Below are 17,810 nucleotides of genomic sequence, written 5' to 3'. Positions count from 1 at the left end.
TTGGCCCTTTTCCACCATGCCTTGGTTTACCTCCTTGTGTTGCTTGGGAAGCAGAGATGACAGGAGAGACTTCAAAATGCAACTCATTTCTAAGCTACCTCCTCTTCAAAGCTCAGAGCTGATGGTTTTGCAACCTACATAGAACAAAGTCCCTCCAATGAGCTGAAATGACTATACATTAACCCAGATGATATTGATCTAGTAGCCCCCCAAGACCTAAACATGTACAGTATCTTACATAGATACAGAAACCAGATGATAAAATGATTAGAAAGGAGAGATGGATAACGAAACATGGCCAGTTCAGCAAAGAAGAGAAAACGCTGAGTGTGGATGATGACGGTAGGGTCTCTCTGTGTATTTCTTTAACTAGGTTGATCAAAGGAAATCTCTTCTCAAGCAGAAGAGCAAAATGAAAGTTCTGGGGCTGGTGGAGTGGCTCAAGTGGTAAGAACGCCTGCCTAGCAATCATGAGGCCCTGAGTTCAAACCCCAGTGCCACACACACACACAAAAGTTCTCCCCAAAGTGTTAACACCATCATAACTTGCTTGATATCATTAAAAAATGGGTACATTAGCCTTAAAAGTGGGAGCCAGCTGTGAGAAGGGAGATATGAGAAGAAGCAAGATGATGGGTGAAGTCTTGAGGTGGAGACCGCTGTGGCGGAGAGGGTTGGAATGCTCAGTCATTTAGTTCCGTCTTAGGGCTATGAAGAATAAAGAGAATTAAAGTGAAAGCGAAAACAAAGCCTAGGAGAAAAAACAGCCATACTTCCCCTTGCTCCTTAGCTAGATCCTGCCGGCCCTCCTCCCCTGCCACAGAGGACCCCATCCCCACCTCCCGAGCGCCCACGTGCGCCGGCGGCTCTCGCCCCGCCCCCAGGAGGACTTCCGGGTTCCACCGCCCCGCCCCCTGGCGGCTCTGCGCATGCGCGGGGGCCATCTTCGCAGAGGCTATTCCGACAGCGGGTTTGGCTCATCTCCGGTAGAGTAAGACGGTTGGGCAGTCCCACATTTCAGCGTCTTCCGTCGGGTGAGCCTTGGTCCCCTGGGACCCGCGGAATCGTGGTCGCTGTCCCCAGGGTGGGAGCCGCCTGCGTGGAGGCGGCGGGTCCGGCGCACAGCCGCCGCCGAGGAGTTCTGGCCCCGTGACTCTGCACCGCCTTCTCGGTGCCGGGCCGGCCGCCGTCGGGCTTCCCCCCTGGGCCGGGCCTGGACCGTGGGGCCTCTGTCCCCGGGGCTTCAGGACGTGAGGCTGGCGCTGGGGTGGTGCCGGTGACTTCTGAACCGTGCTGTGCCCTCCTGGCTGCTCTGCACCTCCTGCACCCGTCCGCTGGGACTGACCCATGGCTGGCTGCCTCTCACTCGGCCTGGTGACCCCTCCAAAATGCCAGCCCGTGCCCACGGCCCTTGGACTCAGAGTCACTCCATACGGGGCACCCTTGACTTAAAATGTCGGGTTTTAGCTGGGTACCCGAGTCCTTCAGAACCAGCTTACCTTTTCCAGGCGTGATGCCTGATAACCCAGTATTTTGGGAACATGGGCTTTGAACTCTCAGTCACTGAGCCCCCAGTGTTTCTTTTGCAGAAATGGTAATAATGCCCACGATTTCCGTCCCCACCCCCAAGTGTGCGTGGAGCTGTCCTGTCCTGTCCTGTCCTGCTCGGGTCCTCTGGGCTTAGGCTTTCTCCTCCACCTGGGATGACCTTCTTTCTCCCTTCCCCGATTCTTTCTCGTGGACCTGAGGGTTTTCAACTTGCATCTGCCTCTCCCATCTCTAATTTACTTTCGTTTTCTGTTGGTTGCCCAAAAACATTCTTTCTCTTGGTAATTTTTTTTTGGCAGTGCTGGGGTTTGAACTCTGTGCCTCACATTTGCTAATGCAGGCGTTCTACCACTTGAGCCACTCTGCCAGCACTACAAACATACTTTGTAGATTTTCTCCAGCGGCTTTCCAGCTCACCCTCAGTGCCTCTTTGCACATTCTCCTTTCACCTGACAGTAGTACAGTAAGCTCTTCAGGACAGGGATTGGTTTTGCCTCTGTCTTGGTATTCCAGCATCTGGCATTTAGCAGGTGCATTTAGCTGAATGAAGACAGTGAATAAAACAGTTTGAAAGTCAAAAAACTTTTTTTGGGGGCAGTACAGAGATTTGAACTCAGGGCTGGATGCTTACACTCTACCACTTGACCCATGCCTTCTGTTTTTTGTTGTTGTTTTGGGTGGGACTGGGGTTTGAAATTGGGGCTTTGCGCTCACAAAGCACGTGCTCTGCGCCTTGAGCCTCACCTCCTAGTTTGTTTTTCAGGTAGAATCTCATACTTTTGATCTGGCTGGCCTCTGACTGAGATCCTCCTACCTCTGCCTCCCAAGTAGCTGGGATTATGCGTGTGTGACAGGAAGATATTTCTTAAATTGTGAATTTTATTTTAATGATCTTGTTTTCTTTTTACAGGAATTACATAAAGTTCAGGCACCATGGTGAGTTTGTAACACATGTCAGTAGACTGCTGCCTGGTGAGCAGTGTTGTTTGTACTCAACTGAGACTTGCCTGAGAAAACTGAAATGGAAGGGAAAAGAAGTGGGGTGGTGTCTTCTTCCCAATCAGCTTCTTCCCACACGCTGAACTCTGTGCACCAGGATGTTTTATTAGATTTGTGGGTTTGTAGGAATTGGCTTACTTTTAGTGGGTAGGATTCACTTTCGTGTTTTTCATTTGCAGTCTCGAAGGTATGACTCCAGGACCACTATATTTTCTCCAGAAGGTAAAATAGAAATTGTTTAATCTGCCTCAAGTAAACATTTTTTTTTAAGCGTTAGACTTTTTTGGGGGAAAAAAAAATCTACAAACATTTTTGGGGTTGTTGCTTTTTTTGTTTGTTTGAACTCAGGGCCTACACCTTAAGCCACTCCACCAGCATTTTTTGTGATGGGTTTTATCAGGATAGGGTCTTGTGAACTATTTGCCTTGACTAACTTAGTTTGAGTCATGATCCTCCTGATCTCTGCCTCCTAAGAAGCTAGGATTACAGGTGTGAGCCACTGGTGCCTGGCCATTTTTGGGGTTGTTAAGTTCATTCTTATAATTGTGGCCACAAGGTTGAGTACATCAAAAGTCACAGAAGAGTAAAAGTGGAACTGTTTGTAGCTTACGGAGGCCATTGCTGATTTCTCTTGGACCAGTAGTGGGAGAGCACACAAGAGTCTTGGCTTCTCATTGCTGGTGTTTTATAGGTCGCTTATATCAAGTTGAATATGCCATGGAAGCCATTGGACATGCTGGTACCTGTTTGGGAATTTTAGCAAACGATGGTGTTCTGCTTGCAGCGGAAAGACGCAACATCCACAAGCTTCTCGATGAAGTCTTTTTTTCTGAAAAAATTTATAAACTCAATGAGTAAGTGAGACCCAGGGGAAGTGTTTTACCTATGTCACTTTCTCAGTAAGTGGGGTCTGCAGCTTTGAGAGGGCTCTGGATGCGACTTGGTGGAATGCAGCAGCTTATTTTATTGTTGCCGGTAAACATGTTTGCTGTTATTTGACCTTGCTTGAAGCTTCCTTGAGGTCCTGTACCTTTCTGTTTACTTGAAGTAATTATTACATCAACATACATTTTGGGTGGGGGGCAGTCTACTACTGAACTACAGGTTACACACCCAGCCCTTATTTTGTCTTTTTTTTTTTTGGCAGTACTGGGGTTTGTGAACTCGGGGCCTCTCATGCTTGCTAGGCAGGCACTGTACCACGTGAGCCAGTCTGCCAGCCTGTGTGGTTCCTTTTTTTTTTTTTTGTGGTACTGGGGCTTGAACTCGGGGCCTTCACCTTGAGCCACTCCACCAGCCCTATCTTTGTGAAGGATTTTTCGAGATAGGGTCTCAGGAACTATTTGCCCAGGCTAGGTTCGAGCTGTGATCCTCCTGATCTCTGCCTCCCGAGTAGCTAGGATTACAGGCATGAACCACCGGTGCCTGACCTGTGTAATTTCTTTTAAGTGTGGGGTTGAACACTTAGTGGAAAAACAGCATAGCAATAGTACTCACTAAATTTGGGTTCAAATCCACGCTGCTCAGATAAGCTGTGTGACCTTTTGCACCAATGGTTAACTGCTTAGGGCCTCAGAGAGACTTGGTGATTGCACAAGTCTGATGAAACAAAATAAAACAAATGAAATAAACTAGCACAGTGCCTGGCCTATAACAGGCCCTCAAGGTATTATTTAGAATAACTGTTTGGGAATTTTGCAGAATTATACTGAGACATTACCAAAGAGAAGGGCTGTCTCTCGGAGGTCTGGATGCAGTTTAACCACACCCTGTATACCCTGTCATCTCTGTACAAAACGTTGCATTTAGTGCAAGGCTGGCTGTGCTGGTTAGAGATTTGCCCTTTGCTGGTGGGCCTGGTGAATGCTGTCAATGGGGCCTTTTGATACACTCATCTGAGGTAGTAACATTCCTCTGCAGAGCCACTTTTGGGCCCACTCAGCAGCTTGCAGGCTTGGCTAGACTTGGTGACAGTGGGTGTCTAGGCTATAGAGAGCCAGGGCACACCTAGTAGGCTAGTCCTGGACTTCCTAGATAACTTGTGGACTCCCCTGCCCTGGTGTGCACTCACCCTCACACCTGTCAAGCCAGGACTTAGGAAGTGCGACTGTGAGTTCTCTACCTAACAAAGCCTTTGTTTTCTTTGTTTCTTGGGATTTACTTTAGCTTCTTAGTGTTTATTCTCCTGCCATGTTCACAGTGGGTGCTGGAATACATCCATTGAGAATTTAAGGATGCATCTGCTTATCATCTGTGGTGAATGGCACCAAGTGAACACCTCCTACAGAGATAAAACTTTTGTAGTTTTCTTCTGAAGGGAGTTGCAGGTGTCAAGCAGGATTGGTGCATTCCTATACAGTTTGTGCTCCTTAATACTTACAAGTGCCCCTAGCAAGCACCAGCTCTGCTCACAGATCGTATCTTCCTTTTCTTCAAGGGACATGGCTTGCAGTGTGGCAGGCATCACTTCTGACGCTAACGTTCTGACTAATGAATTGAGGCTCATTGCGCAAAGGTACGGACATAAGTAGTGTAGTTGATGTAGAAGTTAGTGTGGGGTGTTTCTAAGGGGAGCTCGCTTTTATCAGGGTTAAAGTTATTAAAATTCCATTAATTGGAAATTAGTTTTTTCATTAAACTTACAAAATGTTATTTACTGAAATGATATTAGACTATTGACATGTTTCCTGCCCTCCTTCTTCTTCACATTGTAAGTGACTGTTACGTTGTCCTCATGACAGATTTCTTTTCAGAGGTATTTCCTTAGTGTAGAGAACTATTAATATACCAGTGTCTTTTTCCTAGGTATTTATTACAGTACCAGGAGCCGATTCCTTGTGAGCAGCTGGTTACTGCACTGTGTGATATCAAACAGGCTTATACACAGTTTGGAGGTACTGAGTTTTCTGGAAGTACTATTTTAAAAACCTAAAACATGTAATAAGTAATAACCTTTTTAAGATGTAAAAAGTAATTGGAAATCAACACTTTGTAATTCTGCTCCTACATGTAGATTATCATATAGTGTAATAATAAGATACTGAAAGCCCAAAGTAATATTCTCAAATCTGCAAGCACATTCTTTTCCCACAGTAACGAAATTCAGCTCTGGTCTTCTGTGTCCTTATTTCCTCTCCTGGCTGTGTGCAAATCCTAGAAACAGCAGTGGAATTTTGATCACGCTTATCTGTGGTAGCCAGCACACAAAGCAGTTTAGGATGCTTCATTTCACAGAAAAGACTTCAGCCTCATTCGCTGAGCTGCAGTAGCTATGGAGACACCAGATGTAGATGGCTGATATGTTTGACTGGTTTTTTTCTCCTTTTCTTTTGTTACAGGAAAACGTCCCTTTGGTGTTTCATTGCTGTACATTGGCTGGGATAAGCACTATGGCTTTCAGCTGTATCAGAGTGACCCTAGTGGAAATTATGGGGGATGGAAAGCCACATGCATTGGAAATAACAGTGCTGTGAGTACCTTTGTGGTGCTGTGACATCTAGCAAAAGGAGTGATAGCTATTATAATTTTGCATTAGTGAGGTACGGCAACAGTATTGTAAGAAGCTGCAGCAACCTTCATGGGATATGAAAACACCTGCGATTTCTGTGGCTGACAGTTAGAGCTATTGCTAATATACCAGTTTTTGCTGGCATTTGTAGTTAAGTGCTGTTTCAACAGCAAGTTGTGAGAATAACTTGTAAGAACCTATCTCAAAAAATAAGTATAAACAAAAGGGCTGTGGGCCTGGCTCAAGTAGATGAGTGCTTGGGTCCTGACTTCAAGGCTGGTTACCAAAAAAAAGAAAAAAAGCCTTCCTTCATAAAGCATGGCTACCCTCCCAGCCATCATACTGGTTGTAATGCTAATAAAAATTCAGGCATTGTTCTACATCAATCCATATTCCTAAAAAATGCAAAACTTAAAGGAAATTCTCTGTTTTGTTCTTTGTTTCACAGGCAGCTGTGTCAATGTTGAAACAAGACTATAAAGAAGGCGAAATGACTTTGAAGTCGGCACTTGCTTTAGCTATCAAAGTGTTAAATAAGACCATGGATGTTAGTAAACTGTCTGCTGAAAAAGGTAATTCCCGTCCTCTCTGGCACTTAGCTTTGTAAGTGAGGGGAACTGATGGAGCTGCTGCAGGGTTACATTACAACACACAGTCTTCATCCATGGAAACAGCCATCTCAGAAGTTAGGTGCATTAAACCTTTTTCATAAATGAGGACACTGGGGCTTTGTGAGGTTAAGTGACTTGACTGAAATCAACACTGATAAGTTGTGGAGCCATAATCTCATACCACATGGCAGTCTTAAGGACCTGAGCCTGAATGTTCAATACTCAGTTCAGAGATCCTGCATCTGCTACTTCAGGTGACAGTTATCAAGACCTGTCATCAAGTGCATCTGTGCTTCTGTGTATGTACGACAAAGTATGTGTACAGTTACGTATTTATACATAGATATGATACACTTTATCAAAAAAAGAACATTTGCGTGGGTCCTGATACCCTGTCCTGTCCTGGATACGTTAATCTCTTATGTTAAACTTCTGTTAGCAGTTCCACAAACTTCATCCAACTTAAGCTGTATGACCAGATAAAATAATACTTCTAAATAATGTTTTTCAAAAATTGTGGTTAGTTTACATGCTGCCTTAATGTAGAGTAACTTGGCTCCCAGCATTACGTAGAAGATGCCACTCACCCAGAGGTTGCCCTCTGCTCTTCTGCCTAATTTCAAGGAGACCCTACTCAATTTCCCTACACAAAAAATTCCTCCCCTTTAGGTATCCGTTTGCTTTTCTTGCCTGTAGCCATGGAAGCTTTTTTTCATGGAAGCTGGCATTATTTTGAAAAGAGATTTGAAAAGTTGAAGATTTTGGCTGAGTCTTCAGGGCTTCCAGCAAGGCTCCTCCTGGTCAGCACAGCAAACAGCAGGCCAGCCCGAACAAGTGCTGAGGGGACTTTTCCTAGGGAGTGACAGATGTCTGCTGAGCAGAGCTGGGATGGGTGAGAAGATGCTTAAGAAATGGTAATCAAGACATTAGAAGACCAAAGGTATTTTTCCCATAATCATATGCAGCATAGAACATGGGAGAGTGATGAACCGAGGCTCAGATAATGGGAGACGAGTAAGCCATGAGTGCTGGTGAGCTGTGCTGAGCACGCCTGCCCCTGATACAGATGTGTCTGTGTTTGTTTTCAGTGGAAATTGCCACCCTAACACGAGAGGGTGGAAAGACGGTGATCAGAGTTCTCAAACAAAAGGAAGTGGAACAGCTGATCAAAAAACATGAGGAAGAAGAAGCTAAAGCTGAGCGTGAGAAGAAAGAAAAGGAACAGAAGGAAAAGGATAAATAGGAGGGAGAATCAGGGATTTTGTGACTCATTTGGGCACCACTTCAGTGTAAAAGCGTCCTAAGCTTCCTCCCTGAGAAGGCTTTTTTTAAACTTATGCCTCAGGGAAATAGGACATTGCGTACTGAATTGGGTCCTGTTCATTTCTGTCTAATTGAATACTTTATTGTAATGATGATTACTCTATGGACATTTTAATCTCACACACACACACCCCTCTCCGCCCCCTTCTTCCCCCCCCCCCCCCCCCCGTTTTGGAATAAAATTTGCAAAGAATGGTAATGATGAAGGAAAAGTTTTCTGTAGCAATAATTTACCAGGATTGTAACAGTAGTAGGCATGGTCTTCAATATGGCCAGATTATCTGCTCCCGGCTCCTGGGATTGAGCAAAGCCAGAACTGATGCGGGTGTGAGGAGTTCAGTGCTCAGGATCCCACAGCTGGACTGAGGCTGCCATGGTCAGCAGCCTGAACTGCATGGAAAATGAAGTGGGCAGAATGAGAGCCACCCAGGAAAAGGGGGACCAGGAGGTGAGAACAGCTCCATCCTGGGCTTTACTTTTCTGCTCACTTAGGTTCTATGACTGACCTGACAGAAGAGCAGTGGTCCTTAAAGCATGGTTTATAGGCTGGCAATAGTAGCATCGCCTGGGACTTTGCTAGAAATGCAAAGTGTTCGACTGCTGAACCAAAGTCTTGCAGGGTGGAGCCAAGTAGGGTTTTCTTTTTGCTGGGGATTGAACCCAGGGCTTTACACTAATTCTCTACTCCTGTACTTCCAGCCTATGCAACAACCTCTGCATCTGATTCTTAGGCTTGCTGAAGTTTGAGAAGCAAGGTTTCAGTTTGTTTGTTTTGTGGTACTGGGGCTTGAACTCAGGGCCTCATGTTCTTGCTTGCTAGATAAGCACTCTACTACTTGAGCCTTGGCCCCCAGTCCTTTTTGCATATAGCATTTTTCAGATAGGGTCTCCTATGTTTGCCAGGGCTGATCTGAGGCTGTGATTCCACCTATGGCCTCCCATAGCTGGGATCACAGACACCCTTCACTATGCCTGCTTGTTGGTTGAGATGGGGTCTTGCTAACTTTTTGCCTAGGCTGTCCTTGAACCATGATTCTCCTGGCTCTGCCGTCCAAGTAGCTGCGATTATAGTCATGTACTATCATACCTGGCCTCAAGCATTCCTTTAGAAGTCCTCAGGTGATCCCATTGGCATCCAGGATGAAACCAGTGCATTGAGCCCAGGCTCCTCTTGCTTAGCATTTCTCTTACCAGATACAGGATGCAGCCTAAACAGTAAATGCTGTTTAAGGAATAGCAGTTTCTTGTAGTTTTTCTCTGCAAGCTAAGGTGTTTTTAACTCCCCCCTCCCCTACCCTGGGTTGGTTGGTTTGTTTTTGTTTTTTTTTTTGGTAGTCCTGGGGTTTGAACTCAGGACCTCATGCTTGCTAGACAGGCAGTCTACTACTTGAGCCATTCCACCAGCCCTTGATAGTCTTTTTGAATCCTCCAAATCATTTTACTGTAATTTTTACAGCTGATTCTCATTATTTTTGAAAGTCACATGTTCTATAAGGTCACCACAAATGCTGAAGTAGCAAATAGTGAACCATTGCCCATAGCAGAAATACTGGTCACAGCATTTTCATCAGTTGATCGATTCGTACCTATTTTACATGTGTTTCTCCTTAGAGGGCATCTTTCTTAATGCCTACTGTTGACTCACTCACAACTCCCAGCCAACAGCACCTTGCCTGGGTATTGCTCTTGTCAGGTTCGTCACAGCCTCCTTGTGCTCAGCATCACTAAACAGCACTTCAGCACTGGGCTTGAGGGCTATTTCAGATGGCAAAATCAAAAAGCGGACGATGCACAAGACGCACACAAGCTAGAACACCTACTTGTGTGAGAACTGAAACGACTCTGTTAGACCTCAGCCGGGAACATATCACCTCGGGGACTGAGAAAGCACCACTGTGCTTGTCCACAAATGACTGTGAAAGCATTACAAGAACTTATTTGGGGTTGCAAGTGAGTAGGCTCATTCCCAAATACACAATTTGTGAATAAGAAGGATTGAATATACATCTTAAGATGACCCTTCTTTAATCTTATTACTCCTGGAAGTAAGATAGGGGGAGAAGTGACCCATAAATCCTCTTGGCCCGATCTCCAGCATATACCCAGAATCCAACCATTTACTGCTGCGGGGACCAGGACAACCATCTGGTCCAAGACACCTCTCGTGGGCTCTGGCAAAAACCTCCTAACTTTTCCCTGTTTCTGTTTCTTTCCCTGCAGTCAACATTTCCTTCTTGCTGAGTAGATGTCAAATTCTTTACAGTGGCCCATTTAGCACCTACATTCCAGCCCCACTGCTGCCTCTTCCGCTCTGTGCTCCCTTTTCTGCATCCTTCAACAAGTCCTCTGCCATGGGAACATCCTTCCGCTGGGTACCAGTACTGCCCACTCCTTTCCTCTGCTTGAATGTTGCCTTTTTTTTTTTGGCTATTTCTTTCTTTCTTTTTTTTAATTTCTTCTGTTTTTGGCTGTTTCTATTAAAGGAGCAATCTCCCCCATCCTTTATGTCCCACACTTATAGCACTCGTCACCACTCTCCCCGACTGGAATGTGTTTGCAGAGGAGGGACTTCGTCTTCATTTAGTAGCTGTGTTCCAGTACCCAGAACAGAAATTTCATTCACGTGCCAGGCAACAAGTAAACATTGATGAATGAATAAATAGTGCCCCTTAATTCGTGGAGTGCAATCCTAAAAACCCCTCTTCCACCCAGGTCAGTGGAACTGGTGGGTTTTGTGTATCCTGACTGTCCCTTCTGCACCTCTAAAGGTAGGACAGTGTCTTGAAAGTTGTGGACAAGAGAGCCCAGGACGTCTTATGACCACATTAGGAATGAGGCTTCAGAACTTCACCCTAACCATGGACAGTTGTCAAGGTAGTCACCCTTTGGTTAAACTCATATTGGGGAGGAAAGCAAAAAGTGGGTACTATGGAGGCTACTCGATAACTGGCCGGTGGGAGGTGGGGCAGGGGGCTTTCTGCTCTGGGGATGGTGCTCAGCCTAGAATCTCATCTAACCCCATCTTCCATTGCTGTGGCGTATCCTACCCTGGGCTGGAGGCCCTGTTTTCCAAGGTGTCGCCTGATGCAATCCTCATCATATTCTCTCATCCGGGTAACACTCAGTGGTCCTCACAGAGGCACTTCCAGCCCAGAAGCACTTTGACACTAATAAATAGGAAAACAGAGCTAAGTTTTAAATTTTGAGTCAAACTTTAAAAAATCAAAGTGTTAGGATGATTTCATTTTGGTGAGTTTCAAATCTTTTAAAAATAAAGTGGAGGGGGGGATCAAGTATTGCTGTGTATAATTTTACTTCTGGTGTTTTCTTAATCAGAAAATCAGAAAATTTTCTTAATCAGAAAATAACGCTTTGGAATTTCCACATCTAGCACTTCAAAAGTATTTGTTTTAGCAGGGCAAAAAAGCATTCCACACTGAAGTAAAAACAGAAAAAGGTTAATTTCTTTATTGCAGACTACATCTTCCTGGTGATTTTTGGTAATGGTGACCTAGGGATGAGGGTGACATCCTCAACCCTTACCTGCAGTCTTACCACCAGAATAGCAGGGCTATAATCGGCTGGTTGATACTGTGGAGGAGTGCTAGACTACAGGTGGCGTGAGCTGAAGGCAGAGGAATTGCACGTGTGAAGCTTGGCAGTGGGAGAGTTTCTAGCATTTGTGGAAAGCCTGCAGCAGAGCAGAGCTGGAGCACATCTTGTCGGGAGAGGCAGTAACAGGAGATGAGATTGGAAAGTCCACCAGGACAAGAAGTCTGAGGGTTCCTTCTCTATCTAATGCACAGACTGCTGAGATCTCTGAGTGAGAAAAACAATTACTTTATCTCATTTAAAACTATGATCTGGGAGTCCAGAAGATGGAAGAGACCGAAGATAGGGAGATGAGTTAGGAAGTTACCCAATTAGGTAAGGAAGGATGAAGATAAGTTTAAGTGAACAGAGAGGAGGGGACACTGGCATGGAGTGGGGGATGAGAGAGAGAGAGAGAGTGCAATCAAAGGATCAATTCACAGAGGTCTAAGGTATTGGTTTGCTTTTCTTTTCTTTTTCTTTTTATTTTTTTTGGTGGTACTGGGGTTTGAACTCAGGGCCTCGCACCTGCTAGACATGTGCTCTACCACTTGAGCCACTCCACCAGACCTGTTCTGTGTTGGGTATTTTTGAGATAGGGTCTGATCCCCTGATCCCTGCCTCCCAGATAGCTAGGATTACAGGTGTGAGCCACAGGCACTCAACTGCTTTTGTTTTTTGAAACAGAGTCTCACTATTATAGCCCAGGGTGCCCTTGAACTCTTGATCCCCCACCTAAGGCTCCCGAGGGCTGTAAGAAGGCAATACTTGATCATGATCTGCCCTGAACATTTCCTAGTGTCTGGTTTGTTACCATTGGTATAACCTGAAACCAAGCAGAGAGAAATCTCCCGAGTAGGGAAGAGCTCTTTAAATACCACCACTCATTACACATTGGGGTGAAGCCGCGTCAAACACCACCCTGCCTCTTCCTTCCAGATCTTCACTGGTATTCTCATGTGCTCTCTGTTCACCGCCTTTGCCCAACGTTGTCAGACTGTTCGACTTCCTCCACATTCATTATGAGGTCTTTTAAGGATAGCTCTCTGTCATCTATGTCACAAATATTTTCCCGTTTTAGCATTTGCATTTTGTTTTTGATGCTGGTATACTCTAAGGGGTTTTGTGTGCGCATGTGTGTGTGTGTGTGTTTATGTAGGCAAAGTTACGAATCATTTAGAATTCTCATTGTTAGTATGATCCACATAAAGAAATTCCCCCATACCCAACCCAAATTATCCTAACTTGTGGTCTTGTCACCTTTATAACACACAATCTTAAAAATACAATTGCAGCCTGCCCAGGTGTCATGTGCCTCTAGTTCCAGCTATTTGGGAGACTCTGAAGCAGAAAAAATCTCAGGTTCAAGACCAGCTGGTGGGTGACATATATATTTCTCCAAGGAAATATGTAAATATATAAATGTTTTTTAAAGGCAGTATTTAATCATGAAACTTTAATCCCATTGTTGAGACTACTTGAGAATTGTGTATTCTTAAAATGAATTCAGAATGACAGTCAATAAGAGAGTTATTTACCTTTCTTGGTTCATTTGTTTTGCAATGCTGGAGATCAGAGCCAGGGCCTTCTGAATGCTGTGCAAGTGCTCTACCCTGTAGTTACATCCCTAGCCCCAACTTCTGTTTTTTGTTGTTGTTAACCATTTTACTGAATTATGTTTCACATACCATACAATTCACCCATTTAGAGCATACATTTCGGCCGGGCACCAGTGGCTCACTCCTGCAATCCTAGCTATTTGGGAGGCAGAGATCATGTTTGAAGCCATTCTGGGCAAATAGTTCATGAGATACTGTCTCAAAAAAGACCAACACAAAATAGGTATGGTTGAGTGGTTCAGGTGCCTGCCTAGCAAGAGTGAGGCCCTGAGTTCAAACCCCAGTACCATGCAAAAAAAAAAAAAAGTGCAGATTTCAATGACTTGTGGTATATGCACAGGGGCGAGCGACTATCACCATAACAGTTTTAATATATTTCTCTCACTGCAAAAGGAAAGCTGTACCCTTTGCCATCACCCCGAGTCTGCCCAGCTCTAGGCAACCTCTCACCTACTTTCTTTCTCTACCAATTTATCTATTCTGGACATTTTGTAGGAATAGGGTCATGCAGTCTTGGTTATATCGCCCTTTGTGGCTAGTATCTTTCACTTAGCAAAATGTTTTCAAGGTTCATCTGTGTTGTAGCCTCTATCAGTAATTAATTTGTTTATTTACCAGATAAGAGAAATAATAGCAGAGATAACATTTCTCTTTAGTGCCGAATAATATTCCATTGTATGATTTTGCTACATTCATTCACCACTGATGGACATTTAGGCTGTTTCTATTATTTTTTTAGGTGGCATTGGGATTTGAACTCAGAGCTTCATGCTTGCTAGACAGGCTCTCTTACTGCTTGAGCCACTCCACCAGCCCATTGTTTCTACTTTTTGGCTGTTATGAGTAATGCTGCTATTCATGTACAAGTTTTTGTGTGGACACAAATTTTTTATTCATTTTGGGGCCATATCTTTTTTTTTCTTTTATTATTCATATGTGCATACAAGGCTTGGGTCATTTCTCCCCCCTGCCCCCACCCCCTCCCTTACCACCCACTCCCCCCCTCCCTCTCCCCCCCACCCTCTCAATGCCTGGCAGAAACTATTTTGCCCTTATTTCTAATTTTGTTGTAGAGAGAGTATAAGCAATAATAGGAAGGAACAAGGGTTTTTGCTGGTTGAGATAAGGATAGCTATACAGGGCATTGACTCACATTGATTTCCTGTGCGTGGGTGTTACCTTCTAGGTTAATTCTTTTTGATCTAACCTTTTCTCTAGTACCTGGTCCCCTTTTCCTATTGGCCTCAGTTGCTTTAAGGTATCTGCTTTAGTTTCTCTGCGTTAAGGGCAACAAATGCTATCTAGTTTTTTAGGTGTCTTACCTATTGTGTGCTCTCGCTTTTATCATGTGCTCAAAGTCCAATCCCATTGTTGTGTTTGTTGGGGCCATATCTTGGTTTGTTTTTTAATCCACCTTTATGTCATACATTCATGCTAAGGATTTTTTTTTTTATGGTACTAGGGCTTGAACTCAGGGCTTCACGCTTGCAAGGCAGGCATGAGGCCACTCGTCACTACCACTTGAACCACTCCTCCAGCACTTTTTATGTTGGGTATTTTCAAGACCCCTGCGATCCTCCTGATCTCTGCCTCCTGAGTAGCTAGGATTACAGGTGTGAGCTACCAGCACCCAGCAAGGATGTTGGTTTTAAAAGGAGTCTATGTCCCAATATTTTTTCCTGTAATAGCCCAATAAAAATGGGAAAAGGGGTTGATTATTTCAGTAAGTGTGTATGATTTCAATACTTATTGAAGTTGGTCTCACAGTTGGAGATGATTTTCACTCCTTTCATACTGACAGGAAGAAGCTTTTCCCTAAGTTCTTTTACACCTAACACTAGAAGTCAAGATTTTTATTCCTTACCTAACAGCCTTACATAGTAACATTATTCTCTGAAAATTTCAGAATCATACTGTGTGAAAGAATCCAGGGTCAATTGTCTTCTGAATTCTGAAAAATCTAATAATTTACTGTTTCTGATTACAAAAGCAAGGCATGGTCATTTTGGAAAATATTCAATGAATAAAATAAACATCATCCATAATATCTCAGTTAGCCACTACTAATCTCACTGGCCCAGTTTTGATGCTGATCAAGTGTGCTGATTATCTTCAGCAAATCAGAGGCAAGCTACTTAAAAGTAATCCTAAAATAGAATTTCAAATACTTTTTCCTTCTCATTGTTTTTCTATTTTGCTGTCTTGGAGAGCTCTGTCCCTCTGTACAACAGAGCAGAAGCTGTCATTTGATGAGTAAACAGTATGTGTGGGTTACCTTAAAATTGTGAGTGCTCTGTCCCCACGACAGCCTTGGGAACCCAGGGTCAGAGCTGCAGCCCTCAGTCATACAGCCTTCAATGACTGCCTGCTCAGTGACTTGGAGTCACTCTTTCTATTATGTAGCTGAGAAAACCCAAGCCCAGAAAAGTTGAGTGACTCGTGCAGAATCACACAGCTCCCAGGACCTCACTTCAGTGCAAGCCATAGCTATCACCCCTTGCCTGGACTTCTAGGGTCCCACTTTGCCACCCTGTACCCCTTCTTCCTTTTACTGCTAGAGTGGTTTTTTGGCATAAATCATAGCACGTGAGTACATCTTCATCCTTGCACTGGCTTTCCATCAGAGAACTGTACACATTGACTGTGAAACTCGTGATGGTCAAGTAAGCTTCAAAACCCCTCACAGAGCCTCTTCCAAGACTCGGGAGGACCATAGAATGTGTTCTTTTTTTGGGGGGGTACTGGGGCTTGAACTCAGGTCCTATACCTTGAACCACTCCACCAGCCCTTTTTTTATGTTGGGTTTTTTCAAGATAGGGTCTCTTGAACTATTTGCCCAGGCTGACTTTGAACTGCAATCCTCCCGATCTCTGCCTCCTGAGTAGCTAGGATTATAGGCATGATCTACCGGCACCCAGCTTGTGTTGTTGTATTCTCTCTCTCTCTCTCTCTCTTTTTAAAATTTATTTTTGAGGTACTGGCATTTGAACTCAGGATTTAAGCCACACCTCCAGCCCTGCATTGTATTCTTTTGCTTGAAAAAAACCCCACACCTTCCCACATAATATAATCCTCCATATAAACCTGAACCAGCCCTTACTTTCCATTGTTCATGGACTGAAATCCACTCTTTTCCTTCTGACCTTCCACTGTACCTTGCCCCATTCCTGTTTGCTAATGATGTTTTTTTCCTGATCCTCTCTCTTCCTCCCTTACACCAGCCTTCTGTCTTTATCCCCTCTATCTGGAAGGCTGTTCCTCTGCACTCTGCATGACTGTGTGTCCTCCATTTCTGGTCCTAACTCAGGGTTACCCTGTCAGAAAGGGCATTTTTTTTGTGTGTGTGGCAGTATTGGGGTTTGAACTCAGGGCCTTGTGCTTGCTAGGCAGGTGCTCTACCACTTTAGTCACACCAGCCCTTTTTTAGTGATGGGTTTTTTTGAGATAGGGTCTCGAGAACTATTTGTCCAGGCTGGCAAATCTCTTGTCTCCCAGAATGTTGGGTAGATCTTGTGTGTGTGTGTGTGTGTGTGTGTGTGTGTGTGTGTGTGTGAGAGAGAGAGAGAGAGAGAGAGAGAGAAAGAGAGACAGAGAGAGAGAAAAAAAGCAATTTCAGCTCTGCTTCACCAGAAACTGAGAAGATCAACTCTAACCAAAGATCCAAATACCCTTCCCCATACAGGTGACTCCAAGTAATTTTCAGTTTTCAAAAAATGGAAAACACATAGAATGAATCAGTCCTGGTATAGGAGCACAAGGAGAGATTCTATCTCAGAGAGACAGCCGTGGAACTGGGGATTGTCAAATGACTTCTGATTTTAAGAAATTTGGGTCAGATGGCCTAGAATTAGATTAAAGATAATCAATTCTCCAGGACAATCAGTGCCAGGCATTCATCTTTCCAGGAAGCTTTTTGTGTTGCTGAGAATTTGCCTGTCTGGTCTTGTTTCTTAGCCATGGAGAGACGTTGGTGTAATTTGTACTCCACGGGAAAGGAAGCTCAATGAGAGGGTGAACCCTCAGCAAATAGATGAGAAGAGAGGATGGTTAGCAGAGGTTCCAAACCACACTACAGAAGCAGCGCCATTTTGGCTTCAGTGCCTGGAAAGTACCATAGGGTGGTTCACAAATTATCATGGAAATTGAATGTGTTTTAAGTTTTTGATTTGTTGTACTTTTGATGATGTGAATTTCATAATGGCGCCTCATTGAAGTGGGAATTATCTGGGAACAATTCAATTGGCAGTCAATGGACTGGATTCTAAGATGGTGGTTCTGGTGTGTAGCTTCCAACGCTTGGAACATTTGCGATCTGTACCTGCAGTATGATTTGCACCTTGGACTCGCTTTTGGTATATGCAATAGTGTCTATAAATACCTCGCATGTCTACAATAGAAAGTCACAGGCAGACACAGGCTACATATTTGGTAAGAATATTTAATTTCTGTCTTTTGCACAGAATTGAATATTTGCAACTGTGTCTTGAACACAAAAGTTAGCAAGATCCCATCTCAACAAACAAGCTGGTATGGTGATGCATGTCTGTAATGCCAGTGACTCAGGAGGCATAAGTCTGTGGGCCTCAGTTTCATAGCTGGCGCAGGACAAAA

General features: G+C 44.2%; 1 protein-coding gene across 1 annotated transcript; it reads left to right on the top strand.

Moving 5' to 3' along the window:
* The first annotated feature begins 913 nt into the window (after positions 1 to 913).
* Positions 914 to 8,082, top strand: Psma4 (proteasome 20S subunit alpha 4). The gene is made up of 9 exons (XM_020157584.2): positions 914 to 1,034; positions 2,459 to 2,484; positions 2,727 to 2,769; positions 3,239 to 3,401; positions 4,985 to 5,062; positions 5,353 to 5,441; positions 5,886 to 6,016; positions 6,504 to 6,627; positions 7,755 to 8,082. Exons 2-9 carry the CDS (start codon positions 2,482 to 2,484, stop codon positions 7,907 to 7,909), a joined length of 786 nt encoding a protein of 261 aa, XP_020013173.1. The 5' UTR covers positions 914 to 1,034; positions 2,459 to 2,481; the 3' UTR covers positions 7,910 to 8,082.
* Positions 8,083 to 17,810: the final 9,728 nt, after the last annotated feature.

This window comes from Castor canadensis, chromosome 19 (genome assembly GCF_047511655.1).
Source record: "Castor canadensis chromosome 19, mCasCan1.hap1v2, whole genome shotgun sequence".
Taxonomy (NCBI): Eukaryota; Metazoa; Chordata; class Mammalia; order Rodentia; family Castoridae; genus Castor; species Castor canadensis.
This window is presented reverse-complemented; position numbering and strand designations above follow the sequence as displayed.

Coding starts and splice junctions, on each gene's coding strand:
- Psma4 (XM_020157584.2), top strand. Junction 2,770..3,238: donor CACTATATTTTCTCCAGAAG/GTAAAATAGAAA, acceptor GGTGTTTTATAG/GTCGCTTATATCAAGTTGAA. Junction 5,442..5,885: donor GGCTTATACACAGTTTGGAG/GTACTGAGTTTT, acceptor CTTTTGTTACAG/GAAAACGTCCCTTTGGTGTT.